Source organism: Hippoglossus stenolepis, chromosome 13 (genome assembly GCF_022539355.2).
Source record: "Hippoglossus stenolepis isolate QCI-W04-F060 chromosome 13, HSTE1.2, whole genome shotgun sequence".
NCBI lineage: Eukaryota > Metazoa > Chordata > Actinopteri > Pleuronectiformes > Pleuronectidae > Hippoglossus > Hippoglossus stenolepis.
In genome coordinates this window covers 15,152,037-15,178,052 of record NC_061495.1, presented here as the reverse complement: position 1 = coordinate 15,178,052, position 26,016 = coordinate 15,152,037, and the positions used below count along the sequence as shown (strand labels likewise).

General features: G+C 41.7%; 1 protein-coding gene across 1 annotated transcript; it reads right to left on the bottom strand.

The window, feature by feature from the left end:
- Positions 1 to 613: 613 nt before the first annotated feature.
- dop1b (DOP1 leucine zipper like protein B) lies at positions 614 to 24,914 on the bottom strand. Its single transcript, XM_035174982.1, has 38 exons — positions 24,657 to 24,914; positions 21,204 to 21,383; positions 20,501 to 20,682; positions 20,220 to 20,390; positions 18,491 to 18,680; positions 18,246 to 18,344; positions 17,595 to 17,718; positions 17,363 to 17,472; positions 15,317 to 15,428; positions 15,063 to 15,183; positions 14,835 to 14,954; positions 14,562 to 14,670; positions 13,473 to 13,709; positions 13,074 to 13,378; positions 12,209 to 12,612; positions 11,833 to 12,104; positions 11,588 to 11,740; positions 11,314 to 11,414; positions 10,573 to 10,763; positions 8,897 to 10,481; positions 8,043 to 8,142; positions 7,769 to 7,960; positions 7,435 to 7,557; positions 7,200 to 7,334; positions 7,045 to 7,100; positions 6,850 to 6,954; positions 6,444 to 6,510; positions 5,763 to 5,910; positions 5,545 to 5,624; positions 5,355 to 5,464; positions 4,661 to 4,810; positions 3,709 to 3,770; positions 3,337 to 3,465; positions 3,102 to 3,238; positions 2,964 to 3,019; positions 2,728 to 2,871; positions 2,483 to 2,615; positions 614 to 1,800 (listed from the first exon to the last, which is right to left on the bottom strand). Exons 2-38 carry the CDS (start codon positions 21,339 to 21,341, stop codon positions 1,543 to 1,545), a joined length of 6,909 nt encoding a protein of 2,302 aa, XP_035030873.1. The 5' UTR covers positions 21,342 to 21,383; positions 24,657 to 24,914; the 3' UTR covers positions 614 to 1,542.
- Positions 24,915 to 26,016: the final 1,102 nt, after the last annotated feature.

Below are 26,016 nucleotides of genomic sequence, written 5' to 3'. Positions count from 1 at the left end.
GTGACAAATACATATATATTAAAAAGTCAACAAATATTTAGGGTGGCTAAAATATGTTGTTTGGTCTTGTTTATTACGTTGTTTAAGTGATCTCTCTTATTATTTTAATAGTAAAATTACATATTGATAAATGTATAATTAACTGGTAGAAAACTGATGCATTCAGCAGAGTTCAGATGATACCTTGATTCAATTCAACAAAACAGTCATCATAACATAAAAAAAAAAAAAGTCTCTATCATATTTTACTTTTAGCTACCTCCCTATCATTAAAATGTATGGACTATCTATTTATAATTTTATTGATTGTTGTATATTACTATTTTTGTACTTTGATCTTGTTGTTATCTAAAGATTTAAAATATGTACATATAATTAGGTAGGCTCCGCTGCAGCCCGGAGCCTCTTTAATATTCACATATTCTCTGATTCATCACATACACCCACACGCACACAAAGAGGGTTCATTGTTCAGTATGTGTACGAGGAGCCATGGGACTGAACCACCAACCATGAATGTGACGTTACAGTTTTTCAACTCCCTGAATAATTTCCCCTCATGTGCAACTGCAGGAAAACAAGCAACTAAAAGCAGCAAACAGAAAGTACGCCATTTAAGCTAAATATTTACTTTAATGAACCTTTTCAATTAATTCAAAACTTAACATGGTCCTTTAGACATCCAAAATAAATTACGTAAACATTCAGTACTGTGGAAAAGAAGACAGGCAGTTGTGAAAACCATCAGTCAACAACCGCAAAGAAAGATTTGAGTTCCCTTAAACACCAACAACTGCAAGAAGGTACTGTATATTACCGAGGTACACCCAATACAATTCAGGATATTGGAAAGGGTTTTCCTGGTGTACAGAAAAACACATTCAGTAACTTACTCATAAAATCAATGTAAATCAGTGAGGTCCCATAATGAATTCAATAACAAAAAGAGAGAAAGTAGTTCTACAGCGGGTCCTGCAGACATACAATCTTCACATTCTCAGAGTCAGACAGATGCAGTGTGTATGCTTGTACTAAACAGTATTGTTAACCAGAGTTATGAGAGCCAAAAGAAAACAAATACTTGATAAAATTCCTCACAGTGAATCTGCTATTTGGCTACAAACAAAAACGTAGTAGCGGAACAATAATTTGAGGTTTATGGAATTATTATTTATTTTTTTCCTAAAATCAATAAGAGCAAAGGGAGTAGACACTGTCAAACAATTTCAATGTGTAGACATTTTAGATAGTGTAGAGATAAAGTACATCACAGAGAAATAAAAAGGAGCATATCTAATTAACTTGTAATTAATACCATATCTTTCAGACAACTGAATGAGCTACAACAATGTCCCTTGGTCTTTCCATAACAGATTCTGGGTGAACCTCAGAAGTATTATTGTGGAAATCAGACAAGTTAAAACATTTCAACTTCACACTACATGATCACTGTTGTGCCTATTTTAGATATTACACTCATATGGCTGCAGGTCTAAAAGCTTGGGAAGAGGACTTATTGGAAAGCTTCATGCTTGAGTTTTTTTAACTCTCTGTGGAGTCCAGGAATTCTTTCTCAATGATGTGCTCCAGCTTCCTCAGGACTGCGCCCGGACTGGTGGCTGGGTAGTCTGCTATTGGGCAGTGTTGCATCAGGTGGCCGTTAGGGGGAGGAACCTGGAAGGAACAGCAAAGGGTGCGAAGAAAAGGTAACAGCTGTGTGATGGAGTGCAGGGAGCACTGGGTGAGGAGGGGGAACTCCAAACGCTCGGTGGAAGATTCCTCGCTCAGTCCGTTCAGGGCCTGGGAAATAAGGTCAGGATATTAAAAACCAAAACATCCCTCTCACTTAATGTTCATCACAACCGAGTGTTAATTCATATGACATCATTACCATGAAAAAAGATCCACCTCATCATAACCAAACACTAAAGCCTCCTTCAGACATTTATGTAAGAAACCACATGCCTGAGTCAGTTCCAGATATGTCCCAGACCCTAGCCCCCTAGTAACATATCAGAATGACATGAGCCCAAGTGAGAATACAGCAGGAAAACGTCACAGCGGGTGATTTATACCTGCCTCCTGCATGCTCTACCCAGACGCCATCCCTCCCTTGTTGTGACGGATATGACCCTGAACAATCTGCTGTGATTTTTGACGTTTTAATAGATTGGAACCAATTGAATATCAAAAATTCCATCTTATCTTTGTTGGAGACCAGGATGTAGAAGATCTAATCTGACCTTCACCTTTTTGAACATTAGTTGTGTTTGTCACTCCCGTCTGGCCTATCTTTGCAAAAGGTAAAAAATATAAAGCTGGCAGACTTTAACTAACACTCTGCTGGAGTTTTGATCCCTTTTGAAAAAGGCTTAAATAAAACCCTAAAAGACAATATTGACTTTATAATTTGTGCTTCAAATTTCCACCACAACAGTGTGTCTGAATCTAAGCCTTCCAATATGTATCAAACTGATCTTACCCCATATCTTTGCTGTATCCCTTCCAGTACTTGGACAACATGGGGTATGCATTCCTGCTCAGCCTCTATCAGCGAAGTCTCTGGGCCATTGTAGCGGTTCACATCCACTTCAGGGACAAATGCCCAGCGATACCTGCATGTGGATACAAACAGTTATACAGAAAAAGTATGACAGAAAATAACTTATCTAACATCTAAATCTAGTTAAAAATGGTTTGAAGTTATTTTCTAAATTGGTCTCTTACATCTGAAAGAGTGGTATCTGTTCTGGAGGAAAGGTCAAGGAGGTGTCCAGAAACTTGCAGGCTGACAGGTACATGTCCAACTCTGCCTGAGAGAAGTTCACCGGTCCATTTCTTTCAAGGGCTCCACGCACCACTTTTGCCAGTCTAGGTAGTAAAATAAGACCCGAGTAATTTAAGAAAGAGCATTGAAGGGTGTCAGTGAAAAAGGATTTTGTGAGTAAAAGAATTGAACTCACTTTGAGACGTCTTTATCCGGCTGCAGAGATTTCTCTAGACGTGCAAAAATGCGAATCTGAAGAACGACAAATAAAATAGACATTGGTACAGTATTGAGCCTGCGTTTAAAGCCATGTTCTTACAGGATGTGATCTTACCAGTTCTGTGACCATGATTGGCCAAAGAGATGTCAGGTGCTGGGATGAAATCCGCAGCAGGAGAACACGAAACATCAAGAACATCTGGGCTGAAACAGCTGGGCTGGGGTTCGTACGCAAAGCCTCTGTGAGACGCTCTGAAAGGGGGAGGATTGTACTTTTATGAAATGTTACAGAACAACATTTTAAACCACTAAATTACACACAGTTAACATATTCTGGAGCAGTGCCACACCTTGGATGAGGGGCAGAAAAGGATGATACTGGTCGAGTTCTCCACTGAACATGGCAAATGCCTGGCGCTTCAGCAGCATGGGTTTCTGATCTACGTTACCAAACAGTTTCAAGGAGCCACTCTGCAAGCCTACGTCACAGGAAAAAAAAGTTTGTAACAGCAAATCACCCAAAACATCTCGTGAAGCAGACATTTACAGAAGTGACAGTGTGGCTGCACTGGTTTGAAAACGATTCATCTCAATTTACTCGTCTGAAAAAGTTCATAACTTCTTTAAATCCTTAAGAAGCTTAAACTTTATATTTGTTTGTTTGAATTGATTATTCTACAAACTGTATCAGAGATTTTGTCACACAAACAGGCTGTACTCACTCATGAGGTCTTTAAACATGGTCTTCTCATGAGTCAGCAGATGATCAATAATGGATTTCCAACTAGAAAGAACACAGGGGAGTCAAGCATGAGAGTTTTTCAGTTGATTTAAGTAACCTAATTAAATACACCTCAGGGACAAATACTTTCCTTTTCGTATAAAGATGCAGCAAAACATAGAACAAAGACGCACAGTGGAGCAAATGAACAATCTGAATGGTAGTGATGAAATGAGCACTGTCATGAATTGGGCAATGGTGGAAGAGAATTTGTTTTATGTCTAGAATAATAAATATTAACAGATACTAAGATGTCTATGAAAGAAATTTAAAGGTTAAAAGAAGTGATCTTGACACAAGGCCCAATTATAAGCAGGAAAATAAGAGATGGCTTTGCCTACTAGAGCTGTCAGGCTGAAATAGACTCAGCAGTTGGTGTTGCAGTTGTTAACCTGTGCAGCGAACTCCGGGTGGATCCTCCCCATGGTATTGTCTGTTACCTAGCAACAGCTTCTACCTGTTTCTGTTCATTTCTCAGCAGCCAGTCAGCCGTGCACCCGGCATGCGTCTCTTGTGTGTTGATGTGAAATAAAGCACTGACTACTGCACGTAACTGCTGCTAGATAACTTTAGAAAGGATTGGCGCGAGTCAAATGACACAGAAACTTCAAAATATTCTAAGACACTGCTCTACTGATCAAATTTGCTGTTGAATTGAATTACAAAGATCACACATCCATCTTCCGCAATGACCCACTGATTATTAGATAAAAAACAATATATAACTATAGTGCTATTAATGACAGGAAAGGAAAAACACAACCGTGGATACAGTACATGATTTATCTGAGGCCACACATGTCCTCTACATGCTATATATTTGATGGTTCCTGGTTGTAGAAGTGTGGTGAATGAATGAAATAAATTCCAATCCAACAGACAAACCCACTAACCTGGGTGCACAGGAGGCATCCATGGTGAAGAAGAGGGGGTCCATAAAGAGCTCAAAGACCTCTTTCTTCCAGGCCCTTTTGGTGTAAGCATACCCGCTCAGATTGCTCAGCAGCTGAGCACCCGCATCAAAGCTGGGCATGTTGTAGGCACTAAAGAAGAGAAAGGTAGTTAGTGGAACTCTATGAAAGGACCAGTATCTAGGAGTTAGTAGTGGCATCTAGCAGTGAGGTTGCACATTACAACTAACTGAATACTGCTCCCCTCACTCCTCCTGTTCGAAGTATGCAGGAGACGCTATGGCTACTTTCAGAATTCTCCTGGGAGGCTGTATGTGTGAACTCAAATGTCCCAATGAGAGGCTCTAAGACTTTCTCTGGAGTTTCTTCTGCCAGCCACCAAGTAAAAAATCTGGAGGATGTCTGAATGAGCACATGAGAGAAAACAGCAGGAAATCCCCTGGATCAGGGCAGACACCAGTGACAGTCAGTGTGTGGTTTGTCCGTTCTGGGCTCCAGTAGAAACATGGCAGTGCAACATGCAAGATTCTTTATTTCAGGTAGTTATACACTAATAAAAACATAATTATGAATATTATATTCAATTTCTTCCGGTAGAACAATCTAAATCTACTAAGACTGAAGGCTGCAAAGCTATTAACACCAAGATAACTTAGAGCACAGCGACAGCAGTTACCTGTGGTTCTTCAGGTACGGGAAAACAAAGTACATGAGCCGAGAAATGAGAGGAACGGCTTTCTCCTTCTCATCGCTGCGGTACACCATGTCCAGAAGTGGTGCCAACATCTGCACAATTAGAAAATGTGTTAAACACTTCAAACACTAATTAACTCGCTATAAAAACAAATAAAATCACAGAACCGTACCTCAGCCAGGAGAGCAAGAGCCTGCACACTGTAAACTGAGGGAGCTGAGGAGGAGACCATGGTGCTGGCTTGAGCCAACTCTGACAGGGAGAAAATGAGAGTGAGTTCATTTGTGAGTGTTACCAAGCTTTTAATATTTCTAATATTTTATGAATAATAAATAAATACAGCTGAGGTTGTACACGCATGTTTTTGGGAGAAGTTACTGCATTGTTCACCTTCCACATCTGCGTCATCAGGCTCGTCTGCTTCAGGGCACACCTGCGGCTGAACTTTGACCTCAAGGCTGCGGCTGAGCCAACTGGTCTGTTCCAGGGATGACCCCGCGATCCCACCCACCGCCTCGAGGATCCGCTGAGTCACCTCCTGCATGGTAATGTCAATAACTTTGTTTACATGTACTTAGTTCAGCACATTACTCGTAACTGACATGTAGTTGAGAAACCTGGTTTCTCTGCCTTATATACAGATAACCAAGGCTCTAATTAGCTTTTTACAAGCATGATGAAAAACTACATACATGGAAAATAGTAGAATAGACGAGCTTGATTGAATGGAGTAATGAGTCCGCATATTTGAAATAACAGTCGGTCCTTAACTAAAACTAATGTAAAGTAGCTTGTATAGGTCTAACTAAGTCAGTTTCTACTGTTAAACATTTGAGTTTTTGTTCAATTTAGACACTGAGTGCTCTGTTCTGTTCTGTCTTTTTGTCATTCTGCTACAACAGGCCATGCTTCCAAGATAAGAATGGGGTTCAGGAGAAATCTGGTTATTGACCTGCTGCATATATAAACCAGTTAATAGTTACCAGTCTACTACCGTGCAGTTACTTAAGTGCAAGTAAATGCACTGAATATCAACACAGAGGCTCACATGGTTTTTGTCATGTATCATACCTGCAGGTCTCGAGTATCCTTCTTATTGTCCAGGTTGGGGAGCCGATTGACAAAGTCATTGAGGATTCTGCAAGATACAAAATATTTCTGAATTTCACATTTTCCTAAATCAATTAACTTGAATAAAGGGAGAACATATCTGACATAGTTTTATTTACAAATAAAAAAACCTTAAGGCAATGCATTGTCATAATGACATATTTTAATAATAAAGATGATTATGAGTAAATAATATGAGAAGATAACAAAAGTTTTCAGATTGACTGACTGCCTCTTGTCCACAAACATGGACTGCAGAGAGCTTTGGTGTGTTTGTCCTAAATAAGTTTGTGTAAGTAGTACCATACAGATGTACTGTTACTGTTAATCAGAGTGTGGGATAAGCTCTGAATGTGTAAAAACTGACCCCAGCAGTAAGAAGTGTCCAGGCGGGGCCAGGTTGAGCTGAACAGACTCTCGCAACAGACTGAGAAGAGGGGCAACGTTCTCGTGCAGAACCGGGCCGGAAATACTACAAACAGAGACGGAGATCGTTACACAAGTGAGCATTTCCATGGCTGTAATAAATCTGAGGTTGGGACTTCTGTATTTTCTTACTTACCTCTGGATATAGGCGTAGCTGAATTGTAACATGGGGATATCAACCAAGGCTGACTTCTGGTGGAGAAAAAGGTAGAACATGTTTTGAAAATGAGTGAAAATAAACTTTAGAAACATAATCATGAGCATTCTAAGTGTGTATATGTGTTTGCGTACCTGTTCTCCTTTAATCTGATGTGGTTTTTTCACCACCTCTTTGATCAACTGCAGGATGGTATCTGTATGCAAGGTGTTCAGTGATTTCACCAGATCCACAATGGCCAGACGAGCCTCACTGGCCACAGGTAAAACCTAAAGAAGAGAAGAACATAAAGATGCCAACAAGTTCTCTCAAGCCAATCAGTGACACCGATGCGACTTGCTTTGTTTCTCCACTCACTGCAGGTCTCACCTTATTTTTATGTCTCCTTCTACTCTTCCTGCTGCTCCACACTACTCCCAGTGAAGCCATCATCTGAATGCCATACTGCCCAGTCAGAGGGAGCAGGAACTCCACTATTCGGTGGCGAAGGATCTAAACATGGACACGCCGTAAATTAAACCATTTAGATGATACTACAAGGACATGGCTGAGCAGGAGATAATGTGTGAGAATATCACATGATCAACAAACACACAGCATTAACAACATGTTTGTAAAACACACACCTTGGTGCTTTTAAAGTAGACAGAGGTAGAAGTGCAACAATCACACACAGCATTAACAACGTGCTTGTATCACACACCTTGGTGCTTTTAAAGTAGACAGATGAAGAAGTTTGTCTGCTGTTCTGGCCAGAGTCAGACGCCCGCCGCTGACACTCTTCCCTCTTGACCACGCCCCACAACAAAACCATGCTAGTGAGAATGTCCGGTAGAACCTCGATCACAGCGTTGCGTGCATTACGAACGTCCATAGGATCAGAAGCAACAAGGGACTAACAGAAAAAACAATTTGCATTAATATCATCATACAAATAAGAGATAGAAATCTGTATGTAGAGTATGTTTACTTCTCACCCTCTTGTTGTCCAGTAGACAATAGTGTGTTATAGTGGTCAGGCCTTCTAACAGAGTGAGAGGGTAGTCGGGGGCGATGTTCTCTCTCCTGCCACTGAGGCTGATAAGGAGACAATCAAATATTTCATTAAACCTGTTACCAGACACTAACCTTTTTGTGCACAAGCCCAGAAACAATGTACCTAAAAAATTACCGTCATAACTTGGGTCTCAAGCAATCAAGCAACTGCAACTTTTTCTCCCCAACAACACGTTTGTTGGACAAAAGCTTGGGTGCAATGGTTCAACATGACACATGACTAAAAAGATAGGGAGCATCTTTTCTGTTAATCATGTTAACCTGCAGGAGTCAGAACGGTTGTGCAATGCATAATTTGTAAAAGTTTTGTCAACATTGAGTCAGTTAAAGGCCAAAGGTGTTTGAAAAAATATCTTGTGTAATTTCTTAATCATCTCATTCTCATTCTACTCATAACAGATGAAAAAAGAGTTGCTGAATTTTACAATTTAAAAAAAATGGATTTTGGGAAAAATGTGTTCTTTTGATCTAACTAACACATGAATAGCTGCTGCTGGTTCTTGCACATTTATCATGATACACACAAGCATACAATTAAATTCTAATCCTCGAAGGCATTACCCTGAATTACAAAAAACAATTGCAAAAATGACTTTGCTTTTTTTTTTTTTTTTTTTAATTACGTGCCGTTTTTAGGTTTAACTATTGGTTTACTTGATAATGACATAAATTCTTACATCTTGGGTGAGAACTGACGAAACATTAAAAAAGACAAACATAAAACATAAACATAAAATCTAATTGTACAAAGCTATTGTATGAAAGCAGAACCTACCTCTGATTTGTCTTTCCTCCATCATGCTCATACAGCTTGACCAGCTCATCCAAGTTCCTGCAGATCTGACCGATGAGGGGCGCCACAATGATTCCTAATGAGCGTCCCAGGTAGGGCAGAATGGAGCACAGCAGAGACACCCAGTGGGGGTGCATGGCATAGCCGTACTGTGGCTGCAGAGCCATGGCCGCGGCAGAAACAAACATTCCTTGGGCTGTAATGGGGTGACTTTGGACATACTGGGCTGATTTGATGGACTGCTGGAAAAGGACCGCAGATTGCCACTCACGAGCGAGGGGGGAACTGACAGTTGGGGATTCACGAGGCTCCACAGGCTGGCTGGAAGCTCCACCTAAGCCACCTGATGGGACGGCCCAGCCAAGCCCCACATGGTGCTCCAGGACTATGAGAGCCTCAAGGAGTTTGAGTAATTCCATTTGTAAGGGGTACTGTTCCTGCCCGCCTCCTGATCCAAGATTCACCAGACTCTCCTCTGACAGGCCTCCCTGCTCAACCAGCAGCTCCACATTTCTGGATGCTACTTTGTCCATTCCCCTTTGGCTGACATACATGGATGCAGAAAGTGTAAGCAGAGCATATTGCTGCACTTTACATCTGGACAAGACTCTGCGGATGGGCTCCGCACTGGCCCCATTCCCTTCATGACCTCGTGCCACGCAACCAAGCTGGTTCACCATCCGGGTTAGCACCTCCACACTCCTTACCTGAACCTCCCTGTTCCCCTGCAGGTCAAGAGGACCGAGGCTCAGGTATGAAGGGTAATGAGAGCGCAGGAATCGCAGGCACAAAGACACCAGCAGTTCAATGAGAATGGACGGGGGCACAGAGGGGGAGAAGGATGGTGAAAGCAGGCAGCCGTAGAAGCTTTTGCCATCTTGAGCCTGTTGGTGTCGTTGTAAAAGGTTAGAGACCAGGTTTAAATGTGCAGCCGCGCTTGTGTCCAGAGAGTTAGAAGAGAGTGCATCCACCAGAGGGCACTCAGCGCTGCTCCTCAGCAAGCTGTCTAGCAGTGACAGACCTTGGAGCAGGTGGCGCCAGCCGCCCGCCACAGGATACAGCAGCACATGAAGAAACAGAGAGTCGATGGCTTCTCTCTTCTCACGCTCCTGTTTTAAAAGGCGAGACCTGGCCATTGTCTCCAGCTCTAAATCGTCCTCATCCTCACTTGACAGCGAATCAGATCCCTGTGTACGCTCAGACTCTACCCTCCGCAGGCCATTGACCAGCCCGCCTTCCTCAATGCTGCCATACAGAGCAGAACCAGAACCGGAGCTCTCTGTGGATACCTGGCCCCCGCTAGTGTCTGCTGACTCTGTGTGTTCACTCTCAGCCTCATCATCTGCTCTATTTTCCTCCTCTTCGTCTTCACTCTCACTCTTTGATGGCACAAAAGAGTCCGGTGGTTTCACCTGCTCTGGATCATTGTCCAACTCTTCCCACAGGGATTCCCTGTCCACAATGTTGGTGAGATTTAAGGTGGTGACCTCTGTTGCCATAGCATCCGCAGATGACCCAGATGTTCTGGTGGAGCTTCGACTTCTGCAGCCAAGAATCTTCAGGTTACCTTGAAAGCAAAGAGCATGTCAATTTAACAGAACACACACAAAACAAAGAATATATTCCATCCAGAAAAATGTATTCCCAAACCCACTTACCCGCAGTGAGATTTTGTTTGATGCTGTGAATGGAGGAGCGCTGAGTGGACGGGTGAAGCAGCAACAACAGAATAGGTTCCAGGATTCGATTCACATCATTGAGGGACAGAGCCCTGACCAGCCAGCACTGAGTAGCTGCACGTATTGAGCCATCAGTGCAGCTCAGACTGTCCACCACCACACACAGAGACCTGAGAGAGAGAGAGACACACACTTTGTAGGAACTGAAACAAAAAATGAAAGCTGTCTTTCTCTGTACTTCTTTAAGTGTTTTTTTTTAAACTTTATTTTGACAGTATGCTGTCAGTGATTTAAGAGGTATAATGGGGCATAAAATGGTGCATTTTGGAATGAGGGTGCTCTCCCTTTTACATATACTGCAATAATGTCTAGGGAGGCTAGTCAATCCCATTGCATTTATATGTTGGTGCCTGTATACACTCAGATTGTACAATAAAATGGGGATATGGCAATAGTCCCATTGTTGCAACTCACATAGTAAATACGGCTCTTATTAAAACACTTCTCTGGCACCACCATTGGGACACTTGTTAGCAGTTGCAGATTTATTTAATCCACAATCAGAGTAGCAGTGATGTGCTGAAGATATAAACTACATAATGTACATATAACAAGAGCTGACAAAATCTTAAATATTCAGGAATGATAAAAAGATACAGTATATGCGTTACTGCTCTCCATTTGTCTTTACTGAGTTCCACTGTTCAGCTGTGTACTCACCGGTCAAAGGAGCGGTTGAGAGACATGGTCCTGTTGGTCTGGATTTCCCGGGTCAGGTGCCACAGCACTGTGAAGCGATGTAGTGCTTCCAGCCTAACAGCCTGGAACAGACAAACACAATGGTGAGGATGAGCCACTGGTTTGTTTGCTCAACTCATTAAATATCATAGTGTCTGTTTGTGTCCCAGTTACGCTGACACGTGTCGAAGATGCTGGGATTAAATTAAGATAACAAGTTGCGTTTCAGTGTGTTTGTGTGTGCAGCCATACACACCTTGTCTTTGTGCAGTAGCGCCTGGCAGATGATGTCTTCACAGATTGTCGCTGACGGAGCCAAACAGTGAAGCCTGTAAAAGAGTTCCACACAAGAAATGTGCTGCTCTCTCCGATCCATGTCCAGCTGGTTCCACAGAACCTGAGACACCCTCTGGATCACAGCACAAAAATAGCACAATCGTAAACACCACATTTAAACCACAGCTTTGAGCTGTACGGACATTTTCTTTTTAATAATCTGACCTGATAGAAATCTGTGCCCTCCTCTATGACACGTAGCAGAGCAGGGTAGATGGGTGGCACAGTGACCATCTGCAGCCTCCCACTCAGAGGGTTAGAGTCAGAGGTCTGGTAGCGTCTGTGCTTGTCCTGGATGACCAGCGCTAAAGACTGGGAGTGGTTGATAAACTCCAACAGGGAGGCCACTGCTGTGTGTTGAATGTGATAGTCCCTTGACAGGCAGCACAGTATCATCAAGGACCTCAGCCATACTGGCAGCGTGTCCTCTTCACTGCCTACAGAAGACAAAAACATTGGAATTACTTATCAGTGGGTTAAAGCAGGTACATGACAGTTATATTAACTCAGCAGCTATAATACAATCCATTTGTGAGCTGACCTGTGCAGACAAACATCTCTGTGTGTTGGGCCAGAGTCTCCTCTTCACTCATATAGACAGGGAAGGTGGCGCACTCCAGCAACAGGTGGCAGGTGGCGGTGAATGCCTGTCGACAGGCTTCAGAGATCTCTGCTCTGCCCCGTGGCATGTAGCCCGCCGCCCAGTCCACACATCCTGACGGCCCATGTTCCCTTTTCTTCTCCTCAGGGAATGTCGGGAGCTGCACATCAGATGTGGGGTGGGGTTTGTTTTTGTTTGGATTGAACAATTCAGTCAGTTTGTCTTTTATTTCTCGCCCCCCTATGCTCTGCAACAATGTCTTCTGATCCACAGAAACAGCGGCTAGATCTGGTTGGAGTCCCTCCTCGGGTCCCCGGACATCCTCCACCTGCACCAGCAGGTATCTGAAAAAAATGACGGGTGAAAATATTTAGAGATCATAGGTTTATAGAGAAGTACATATTCTTTGCAACTAATATGACCACAATTTCATCAGCTATTATCTGTCAACTCCATCTCCTTTTCGCCGTAAACTATTTTCGACTGTCCGACTCGTGTCTTATAACACAAGAGACTAAATGTTCTCCACCCAAAACACAAACAGTGATACTTTTTGTGGGTGCTTTAGGGCCAGATGACATTTTGTCTATCTGCATATGAATATAGACAAGTTAAAAAAGGTGACAGCCGATGCCTTTCAGTCAATGTGTTATGCTTCTTTTCCTCCACATGTGGACAGTTTACCTGTGGGCAACCATAGCCGGCTCAAACAGCTTCCAGCCCCAAAATCTTGTCCCTCACCTACATATTCTGCATAATCAAATGGAGAATCTTATTATAATCTGACCATGACTCAGTTGTTTACCTTGTGGTTATGAAGGACAGTATATCCTGCAGGCACAGGGTCATTGTGTCCACACTGCCTCCCCTCTTCCACACTCCATCACCGTCTTTGCAAATTTCATTTCCATCGGCCCCCATCCCTGGTGGGAGATGCTGCTCTGACGGTGAGGCACTGACCCCTAAACCGCTGTCTTCAGATCTGATTGTTGGGTAAACAGCATTTGCAGTCTCTGCCTCGTCTCCTCCATCAGTGTACTGCTCTTCATCTCTATGGCGATGACTAAACTGACCATTACTGGCATCTTCATCTCCCTCCATCTTGACATCCTAGATAAAGTGAAATTTGCTATGGTGAGGCACTTTCAAAAATCAAAAACATTTAAAAAGAAACCACTTTGGCACAAACTGTAAAATGTGTAACCTGTGTTTCTTTGCCTTCCTCCTCTGGTGTCTGTAACTCCGTCTCCTCTGTGTGTGACCCTGCTTCAGTGTCTATATAAGCCACAGGCATTTGGATCTTACTGAGGACTTTGAAGCAGGCACGCACGCTGTGTGTGACATCCTCCAGGCTTACAGAGTCCATATGACTGTGCAAGGTTTGCAGCATGATGCTTAGCATCTCAGGGAGGAACTGGGACTGGATGTCAGCATGTAGCTCCTGTCAAAAAAAAAAACAAAAAAAAAACTGAAATACAGTTTGGGTATTATGTTAAAAACTGTCCCAGAGGATCTGTAAGCCAAGCTGCTGCTAACATTTAAATGATGCGGATGTTCAAGAGGTTAATTATCCACAAGAAATCTCCCCCTCTCCACAACAGTAATGACCCAGCCATTAAATCCAGTAAAATCAGTGGATCTCTTACAATGTTTGTCACAGGAAACCTCGGAGGATTTGCGCGACGCGATGCCTCAAACTTTTGTTTTATTTGTTTAAGATCTAGTCATGTGATGACCAAAACCGTATATCTGCATAAAATATAAAACTTAAAAGGTCTAATATGTCAACCAAAAAAATGTGATTTGAATTTAGAATAAAAAGTCAATTTTGACCACTTCTGGCAGAAAACTACAATACTTGTGCATGCAAAAAGGGAAAGTGATGCCAGTCACAGGCGACCAAATAAAATGGACAGTTACATTTACAGATTTCTACAGGTTTGAAAATTGGCAGCATTTTGGATAATTTAAGTACACAACAAAATATATAACAATGCTCCTGTGTTTCCATTGAATTCAGCGAAGTGACTTTAACTGCAACTAACCACTGACCAAAGAAAGGCTATTTCCAATTTTTTAAGAATTGTAAAAGATTGCTAAATATAGTACTTTATAGTACTTTTATCCTAACCACTTATATAATCTTTATAGTTTCGCCTCTCATTCACACACGCTGCTGACATCATTTTTTATTGTTAATCCCTATTTTTGGTGCAAGTTTCACTGCACCAATTTTGTTTTGCATAGAAGAGAACTAACAATGTGCTGGCATGCTTCTTTGTGTGTTGTTTACCAGAGGAAGAACATCCAGCAGGAAGATTATGAGGGTGGACATCTCTGAGACAGAGGGAGCAGGATGACTGCAGTCCTGCCGAGGAGGCGTTGGTGGGTCGTCTTTTTCTCTGTGGAGAAAGAGAATGAAATTATCCTTTATGTTAACTTGTGGGTTAAAATGTTAAGATAAACAGGGATAGTCACGACATATGCTAAATGAATTCTTGACAGTCAAAATTATCTTTTCAATTAAGTTTTAGAAATTAACATGTAGAAGTCCACCCCACAATACCTGAGAGAAGTGCAGAAGCGTCGTGTCATGTACTCCCACAGGTATTCACTGTTCATGGAGCTCACGAGCATATTCACTGCCTTTATGATCTCTGATGCGTTCTTATTCTCTTTTATCTTACTGTTAAAGAAAACAAAGCAAAAATTACAACCCATGTTCACTTTGTCAGTTGCAATATTAGTGAAATATGAACATCCTCGCAGTAGTGCTTTCATCTATGACTTTCACCTGGCAAGCTGGTTTCCTGAGAGCCCTGAATTGGTGATGCTCTCCTCCTCCAATATCTCTCGACAGTAGCTGTAGAAGGCTCGGACCACCTCCAACAACACACTGCTCAGGACAGCTGGGCCTGAGCAAAAACATCATCATTGTAACAGTAAAACAACCTTAGAGAGTGAGACTGAGGCAATGACACAGAGTGGTGGATCCAGTAATTCAGCATTTAGACGTATTTGTGCACGGCTGTGCTCAGTGCTGCCTACCAATCTCTGGTTTATCGAGCAGGCTGACGATGATTCGAAAGGGCCTGAGGTATCCAATCACATTCTCTGGGTTGTTCTCCACATCCTTCTGTTTGAGGATGTTAATCAGACCCTGAGGTCAAAGAAATGAGCAGGTGAGAAAAAGTGGAACTGGTGACAAACACACATCAAGTGTTCTGTTCAAAGCAGACACAACTGACCAAGAAGAGACGTGTAAATTACTATTCACTGTACAAGCTGAAATATAGGCTGGTCTCTTTACTCAGGGTTTAAAATCTTTAATAAACCCTGTAACACCATGTGCTTTATTTTGATTATTTCATTATAAAGTAGAATGGCACTCAGTAGAGCGCAAACCTCTGCCAAGGCCGAACAGTTCTCTTATGAAACCACATTTAAAATCACTAGATCTGGATTGTTTTTTGGGGATCTGCACCATTGCACACACTCATAACTATCAGTCCCCCAAAACATGCCAGATTGTTTTAATCAAGATGAGCATATTTCCCCAAAATGTCAAACAACCCTGACAAACCAGTTCATAATTAAATATACACTACCGTTCAAAAGTTTGGGGTCACTTAGAAATTTCCTTATTTTTCAAAGAAAAGCACTGTTTTTTTCAATGAAGATAACATTAAATTAATCAGAAATACACTCTATACATTGTTAATGTGGTAAATGACTATTCTAGGTGGAAACGTCGGGTTTTTAATGAAATATCTACATAGGTGTATAGAGGCCCATTTCCAGCAACTATCACTCCAGTGTTCTAATGGTACATTGTGTTTGCTAATCGCCTTAGAAGACTAATGGATGATTAGAAAACCCTTGAAAACCCTTGTGGAATTATGTTAGCACAGCTGAAAACTGTTTTGCTGGTGAGAGAAGCCATAAAACTGGCCTTCCTTTGAGCTAGTTGAGTATCTGGAGCATCACATTTGTGGGTTCGATTATACTCTCAAAATGGCCAGAAAAAGAGAACTTTCATGTGAAACTCGCCAGTCTATTCTTGTTGTTAGAAATGAAGGCTATTCCATGCGAGAAATTGCGAAGAAACTGAAAATTTCCTACAACGGTGTGTACTACTCCCTTCAGAGAACAGCACAAACGGGCTCTAACCAGAGTAGAAAGAGAAGTGGGAGGCCCCGGTGCACAACTCAGCAAGAAGACAAGTATATTAGAGTCTCTAGTTAATAGACGCCTCACAGGTCCTCAACTGGCAGCTTCTTTAAATGGTACTGCAAAACGCCAGTGTCAACGTCTACAGTGAAGAGGCGACTCCGGGATGCTGGCCTTCTAGGCAGAGTGGCAAAGAAAAGCCATATCTGAGACTGGCCAATAAAAAGAAAAGATTGATATGGGCAAAAGAACACAGACATTGGACAGAGGAAGATTGGAAAAAGTGTTATGGACAGACGAATCAAAGTTTGAGGTGTTTGGATCACACAGAAGAACATTTGTGACAGTGCTTGATTGGAGCCAATTTCCTCCTACAACAGGACAATGACCCAAAGCACACCTCCAAATTATGCAAGAACTATTTAGGGAAGAAGCAGGCAGCTGGTATGCTGTCTGTAATGGAGTGGCCAGCGCAGTCACCAGATCTCAACCCCATTGAGCTGTTGTGGGAGCAGCTTGACCGTATGGTACGCAAGAAGTGCCCATCAAGCCAATCCAACTTGTGGGAGGTGCTTCAGGAAGCGGGGGGTGAAATTTCTACAGATTACCTCAACAAATTAACAGCTAGAATGCCAAAGGTCTGCAATGCTGTAATTGCTGCAAATGGAGCATTCTTTGACGAAAGCAAAGTTTGAAGAACAAAATTAATATTTCAAATAAAAATCATTATTTCTAACCTTGTCAATGTCTTGACTATATTTTCCATTCATTTTGCAACTCATTTGATAAATAAAAGTGTGAGTTTTCATGGAAAACACGAAATTGTCTGGGTGACCCCAAACTTTTGAACGGTAGTGTACCTTTATTTATGCATTTTTCAGGGTTTGGCATGTGTGTGTGTGTGTTATCATAGGAGTCAGTTACCTGTACAAGGTAATCTCTGGTGTAGGTGTTGAAGTAAAACGATGTGTGCTCCTCTGTGGTGGAGGAGAGGGTTGGGTGTGGTGCCACCATTTCCCCTTTTATGTCTGTGCCTGAAAACACGTACATGCGAAGACAAAGATTAGTGAACTGTGAGAAACATGAACTGGCCAAACTCCAGCAGCCACACAGTGGTCATGTGGCCAAACACATGATTCATCACTGAGGTCAGCACCTAGGACCCAGGCGTAGAGGCGTCTGTTCAGGGACATGTCTCTGCGGAGCAGCGTGAGCGAAGCGGAAGACACCATAGCGACCATGTCCTCCTTACTCAAAGTAATACACGTCTCCACTGGGTCCTAAAACAACACATGTAGTGACAGTAAGCTGAAAGTCATGATACAGCAATTTTTGGCTTATATACAGTATATTACACACAGTGATCCAAGAAAAAAAACTTCCACATTAACTGTTGTTATACTGATAATATGTGGTGATATAACTACGTCAAGAGGGCAACTAATATAATTCCCCAATTTAAACGTAGGAAACTTAACTGAATTATGTGGAGAAAATAGCAAAAGGCCACGCATCAGGAATGTCTGATCTGATGGACACCAACAACAATTTGGGAAGCATTTTAAAGATCATCTTTATTTTCTGTGTTTAAAATTGGATTAACTGAGGGTTTATTTGCAGCAGACTCTTTCATAACTATTAAAATAAGGGTGATTAAAAATTAGTAAGCCTTTCTCTTTGGCAGGTAACAGAGGGAAAAGATGTCATGGGACTCTGATTAAAAAATGATCACAGCAGCAGATATGGAGAAACAGAAGTTAACATTTCCAGAATAACAGGAGAGAAGTGAGTTTTTGTGTGAACTTACCAGGCAGGTGGCAAAAGGGAAAAAGTAGAGCAGGATTTCAAGCATGTGCCTCTGTACCAGGACATTTGAGTCTTGCAGAGAAAAACACACTGCCTTCAACTGGAGACGGACAGAGGCAGAGACATTTAGACAGGTGTACAACTACATTGAGACATTACTGAAATATGCTCATAATACAAACATTTCATCTGTGTTGATTTTAACTATTAAATGGGTTTTGAATCAAATGTAAGACAAAAACTCACCAGGAGTGGGCTGTTGTAGCCTAGCATGTGTATCTGCTGGCGCAGAGAAGCCGTGCGGTCAAAGTGTGTGACTATAAAGATGGCGGCGGTCAGCCGCACATTAGGGCTCACCACCATGCTGCCCCACAGGGCCCCATAGAAGACCCGCTGACCCACGAGCATAGACAACTTGAGCAACAACGCATCAGTCCTGCACAAAGAGAGAGGACACAAAATGGACTCATTGACAAGTGTTCAACAACACATCTACGAGTAAATCTATACTTCACAGTGGCAGCCGAGCCTCGTGGTCAAACCAATCAATCCTGATCCAAATAACCCTTCAGTATACACGTGCTGTCTAGAGGTCAACTGACTCATCCACCGTTACTCTAAAAAGCACCAAGAGCAAGTCTTTGGTCATCCTGTTAAAAGATACATTGTGGGCAGATGTGGTTCAGGAGGTAGAGCGGGTCGTCCACCAAACAGAAGGTCAGTGGTTCAATCTTCCGCTCCTCCTTTTGCAAGACACTGAACCCTCAGAAAGCTGATATGCCATAAAGAAGTGTAGTAGACGTGCTGTAAAGACTGGTTGTTTATACTAAAAAGTGCTTCATAAATGCAGTCTTGTTTACATCTGTTGAAAATTCTAAATACACACTTGTAAGTCTTTATCTTCATACATTTTGGACGATACCTTTTTCACTGGTTGTGAAGTTAGATTCACTCAATCACATCAAATGGTCGCCTGTTTAATGTCAATATTTTGCAAACTTATGCAAAATAAACACTGATCATTACATGGTCATATACGTTGTTTGCAAATGTTTGGAAACCCCTAGACAAATTACATACATGACTGATTAACGAAGAAGTCTGCAAACAAAGTCTTCTGACCTTTGCTGCAGGGGAAGACTTATTTAAAGCAAGTGCAAAATGTATTAGTCCTAGCTTTGGTGTAGAACAGGAAAATGAAATGTTAAAGGGTGAAAATATGAATAAACAAAGAGAACAAGGCAACTGTACTGTGATGAGTCAGTATAGGTAAGAACAATAAGTCGTGGGCACAAGTTATTAAGTCGTGGGAACGTGATTCATAACTTGAGTTATGAATCTGTTCCTTATTAACAAGACCTGGTGAACTTGGAAGCCTCTTGGATGAGAGATGAATCACTCTGATTGAGGCCACACTATGTTGCAAACATTTGCAATTAATAGTCAATAAAAACATTGCATCCTATCCTCGTGCGCCATGGTGCACCACGCAAAGCGCAGTTAAATGTCCAGTGTGCATTGAGCCTGACTGTACATATTTGTTATATTGGTGACAGGATGCACCTGGGGCATCTGAAAACAGGGAGAGATTGAGATGAAGCCTTCTGTGTGTGCGCTGCGGGATAATCAGACATAGTTTTAAACTTTTATCCTCCCCTTTAAGTAAGTTTATCTTCAGAAATTAAATATGTAGATAGATATATGGTTTACAGATTTACCTTGTGACGCCCTCGAGGGCCGAACTAACAATACAAAATGAGAATGGGAAAACGAAATATTGTCTTGATATTGGCTAAGCCATCAGAAATCACCGATCACTCTGAACATCGGCGATCCCCTATTCCATTGCCTATTGGCACAACCCTACCGTGAGGCACATTAAATATATGTATATAAAAAAAAATAAAACAAGAACAAAATTGGTTTCTGATCAACTCTTTCTTTCTTTTGACAAAAAACGGTATGTGCAGTGTACCTGTCATTGACCTCCAGTCCCTCCTCCAGGCCTGGTAGGAGGCCTGTTATGAAGGCCTGTAGACTGGGCAGCAAAGCCCTCTGCAGTGGGAGATAGTATCGCTCGTAAAGTGTCAGCAGGACGGGCTTCACCGCCATGGCTGCATGGCTCAACAGTGGGAACAATCCGGAGCTGGGGAAAAAACAAAAGAGACACATAAACGTACAAGTCGTAAAAAATGCACGTGTAATCAGGTCAGCACTCTTCTTGAAGCAATAAAAGATCAAGGCTAGTTTCTTCACCTGTAGATGAACAGATCCTTGGCGAGCCATTTTGTTCCGATTATTTTGAAGATGACCTCATAGGTCTCAAGGGCCTTGAGGTGTACGCCACTGGGCAGAGCTGGGTGTAGACACTGGGCCAGACGCTTACCTATGATCGACCTCTTGGGTAGGAGTGAGTAGCGGATGTTACTCTGCAGGGCCTGATATAGAGAGAAAGAGACCAAAAAATAAGAAGCTGGATTTGCTATGAGCCAAAGAGTTTCGACTCTGCGTGAGAATTTCGCAAAACAAATAAAAGAAATGAACCCACACAGAAATACCAGTTCTACAAGACTTGATGCATAAGACTTTAAACTTCTCCTCACATTCTCTGCACTTTAAAAAGGGCACATTTTTGCGCATTAACACACAAAGAACCTCAAAGTAAATATCTGCACAGAAAGCTGAAACAGAAGTGGCACATTTATTTCCTCAAATAAAGATGACTTGAGCATATATATAGTGTAACGAAGAGTTTCGATGAGAAAGAAGAACTTCCTCATAACTACAGAGAACTGAAACACAGTTACAGCTGTGAAACTGACACATTCAAAATAACACAAAAAAAAGGGAATTCAGCACCAGAACAAAGTTCATTCATATGCACATAATGAGATGTTTGGAGAATTAGCAGCTACGGTGTTTGCATGGCATTAGGTCATCATTGTGCATCGTACCGTACCTTATTGAGTTTCCCCAGGGATGAGATGAGATCTGCCCACTCACTCGAAGACTCGAAGTTTCGCAGCGCTTTCTCGATGACTCCCGTGTAGCTGCGGTAACGGTAGTCATTCTGCAGCTCTAACTCTTCAGGATCCATGATATATATCAGTCTGATGTCAGCATATTTAGCATAACGTGTCTGGAAAAGGGGGACATGACAAATTAAAAGGTTTTAAGGAAATAAACAGTAAGTTTATCAAACTCACGAGAAGAGTCAGTATCTGTTTGTCTGCAATGTGTCAGCTAGCGCCCAGCCTCTGAGGCCTGTTTATGGCAAATCAAATTAGCCAATTTAGCTCTGTTCACTGGCCTACACACGTTTCGAGGCAAAGGAGACAAATGTCCTCATTCATGACTGGACAGTGTTTGTGTGACTGACCTGTTCCTCAGTCTGAGGAGGGAGGAGTCCTCATAACACAAAATCTGTGGCTCTGGGTGCACTTCTAGATGAAAACAAGTTATGGAATTTGGCAATTTTTACATGTCTAGCAGACGAGCATCATTACAATTTGTATGGAGTTGTTGTTTTGTGTTTCATTCACTCTCCTCTTCTCCTTGAATTCCAGAGGGAAATGTTTTGCTCTTTCGCTGCTAATGTTTTTCTGCAGGTAAGATGAAAGGGATGAGAGTGGAAGGCCTGAACCAAACAGTAACGTTGCAGGGCATTAAACCAAAAGACAAGCCACCACTTTCCTATTATATTATTAATGCCTTTGTTTCTCCGATCCTTTGTTTGTATAATAGTATTGATTAATGAAGCTTTAAAATGGTCCTGAGAAAGAACAAAATGTGGAAAGGATTTAAGTTTAGTCTACACTGGCAAAAGCAAACAAAAAAAACATTTGACATAGAATGTACCCAAATGTTACAAATATATTGTATGATATAGAAAGAGTAGCTTTCTTGCTTTTATGCACATGGAAAAGGCGGTGGTGTGTTTTTCTCACATGTAATACATCTGAATATGGCTGAACAGGGAGGTGGGTAGGGGAGTGGAAGGCAGGATTAAAGAGGAGCACAGACATCTGGACTCCCTTTAGCTGAGCTGAGAGAAGCTTTGCCATCGTGGAAAAGCCCAACAACACGTGCTCAGGACGGCAAGCGCATCAGTGCATCTCAGATCTTTCGAACCTAAATACTGGGTTCTTTGTTACTAATCCAAATAAGTAATTTAAAGACACAAGTTTTGGCCCTGATGACTGATGGGCTTTTTCAATGCTTTTTCTACACTAAATATTTACCCGTTACACCTAAGAACAATCAATAGGTTAATCAACAAAAAACAATGAGCACCAGTTGCAGTATTAAACCGCCTACAGAGCAGACCTTCAGTACAATAAAGAAGTAGAAAAACCGAAGGAAAAAAATGAACCCACTTCTAGAATCTAGACCGATGGGAATTAGAGGGAGATGGAGGTGGGCTTGTTTCTTCACAGTATAGGGAGACGGCCAGTGAGCGAGAGAAAGTTGGGGATATAGCAAGTGGAATGAGTGAACAATTTTGAAAAAACAAACTTGTATATAAACTGCATTATTTCTACTTTATTGTATTTATTCATAAATTCTAACTATAATTTCCCCTTGCGCTGCTACTTCCTTGTGCTGCTGTCTCATTTGTGAATCTCCTCTACAGAAGATCAATCTCACCTCATCATAAATTTCTAAAAGAAGAATGATGAAGAGAGCATTTCTCCTCTCATCACATCCTAGGCCCTAAACACTGCCAGTCAATAAACCTCTCACACTCCTCCCATAAACCAGTTACATGATGCTAATATTCTCATCAGCCGGCGTTGAAGGCACCATGGAGCCCGACTGACCCTAATAGTATCTGTCAACATTAATTTTACATTACCTCCCACAACATTTTGATAATGGTCCCTTAAATTTAGTTATTAACTAACAAAGGCGTTTAGATGACTATGTAATAAATAAATGTGTCATGTAATGGAGAGAACTTAACTAACTAATAATTACGTTTTTTGGTTAACAAACATCACTGGCATCATATTTTATTAACAACTTCAACGCCATTCACTTATATGTGCCCATTTTGTCATTAAAAAAAAAACGTGTCTAGAAATGATCATTTTGTTGAAATATAAGCCCGTCTTACCAGTGAAAGCCATGTGCAGTACTCGTGACTTCAGTATTATAAACCCTGTCACTGGTGGATTACACTGTCACCCTACTCCGCTATGATATTAATATTTAACTGCATGAAGACAACACGTGGACGATGACGCTGTCTAAACGGCAACTACTCCTTGATTAAATCAACAGCATAATGTAAATAAAACATAATTTTCCCTTTATAAAAAAAAAAAAAAACTAATGTGAATCCTTCAATCATCAAACAATGACCCTAAAAAATCCCCAGCTTAAAAACAGGTGACAGCTTGATAGTCAAACGGTGCAGGCCAGGCAGAACAAAGTGTGCACTCTCACTTCCTCAAGTGTGTGTAACAGCAAAAATACAAAGTGCGATAAAACCATAATAACATATTTCTATAGGGTGGTGTTGAGCAGAGCAGTGTGTGCTTTGAGGGAGGATACTCAGGAACACAACAGGGCCAGCTAAGGACTGAGTCACCTGACTGACACCAGCAGCAGCACTACAACAGGCTTCATGGTGCCAGTGTTGACAGCTGTCAGATGGTACATGAGGAAAAGTTGAAACTAGGGCTGGGCGATAAAACAATATCTAAAGTTATTGCAATGTTATTTTTCATTCAAAACAAAAGAATACAGGTTCAATACGTCAATATATTGCTTGTGGATTGTGCAAGCACTCTAAGATAAGATTAAATAACTTTATTGTCACTGCACCAGTGCAATTATCTGCCCATAAAGACGAGTTTAAAACGACATTGTTCACTCAGGAGCCAAATTGCAGTCGTTCAACTTAACAGAAAGGATATTGTGACAATATGTGATTTGGAAGTGTTTATCTTTAAGTAGTTTAGGCCTTATCTTCCAGCCCTGATTGCATCCAACAGAAACTGTGGCCAACTAACAAGCAGCCGGCAGCTTAAATGCCCTGTGACTGTAGCGGATCATCACTGGAGACACTGCTGAGCATATTATGTAAGAGAAAGCACCTCAGACTACAGACTGGATGATAACATCACCACCTAAAAGACCAGACATGTCTGCTGCGGGGAGATGTTTGTGCACAGCTAGCTTATGCACGTTTTAGCTATAGTGCCAATCGTTATTATTATTATTATTATTATTAGCTAGCTTAACCGTAGCTAGCTAGCGGATAGAAAAACGCAATTCTACACGTATTTAAACGAAAAAAAAAATATTTAAACAGTGATGAAATAAGAAATCACAGAACCCCCCCCCCCCAGATGAATGGAGACAGCATGCGCAGTCAGTAAAGACAATAAATACATCGCCGACTCACCAATAGCGAAGTAATCCCAGGGTTAGTATCCGCGGCGCCTCACAGCCGCCCGGTTGGAACCCGCCCGCTCGTCACGGTGGACATTTCTCGGTAAACGTGGTTGAAAGGAGATCGGCAGTGAACCTGTGAAGTGTCCCAGAGGACGTGTGGGTGTGTGGGTGTGTGTGGGTGTGTGTGTGTACATGTCTATGTGTCAGGGATTATTCCAGCAGCGGCAGCAGCAGCAGGTCCGTGCGGGGCGGGATCCTCACAGTCAGCTGATCCGCGGAGGCACGGCTCACTCCCCCGCGCAGGAGAGGGGTGAGCTGCAGGGGGGGAGGTTCAACGCCGGGGGAGATGTTTGTCTTCAAACTGCCACTAAACAAGTCAAACACTCGAAGCAGCGCTAATTAGGCTTCTGCCCGAGGACGAGAGGAAAACCAGTTTCCTTCCGCGCGGCATTAAAATGTAAATGTACACTTTGCCGTGGCCCGCGGCTTTGGTACGGTCCAGGATGTGCAGTGTTTACAAACCTCTCGCCTCACTGTGAAGTACCTTCATGCTTCAATACCACACAGAGAGGATCGTGTTTATAACAAGACTGATCACCCAGTAACAATCAAAGACAACTACTACATTTAAATGTGATAATAAGCCTCTGATTAATTAATTCATTACTTAATTAAAGGTAAATGTCACAGTTACAGAGCGAGGTTTCCAGAGTCCTCCCCACACTTTAATCATTTTATGATTGAATTTAATTTGAACATGGAGACATTAACCCTTATCAAACAAACAAACAAAAAGTCAGTGCACACAGTTTTGTTATTTCCTGTGACTCTGGATTAAAGTTATTGACCTGTTATTATTTGTCATATTTGGATATTTCTGTTATTTATTCTTACTCTATTGTAAATTTAACTTGTTTTGTTTTTTTTACATTATTGGCCTGCTATTTAATTGAATGTTCACATTCAGACAACTTAATTGATCCCAAGGAGGACAATTCATTTGCAGCTTACACTTCTCACAATCACACAAACAACATCCAATATGATACGTGTCAAAAAGCACAGGTCAACAAACATACAGGTCGGTGAAGGACATCAAGATAAAGATTAAGGAGGTAAAATAAAAAGCAATATAAAGGCAATAATTAGCTAATAAATAGACATTGTGATTGATATCTAATTTGATGGATCTTCCATTGTAACACTGGACTGTATTGTCTATTCATGGCTGATTGTCAACATATCTTATGTGTTTTGTACACTGTCAAATAAAGTGAAAAAGATATGCTTCAACACTTTTTGATTTCTTTGTTACTCCAAATACATGTTAGGCTGCTTTTTTATCATGTGCTTTATTTCCCATAACTTAT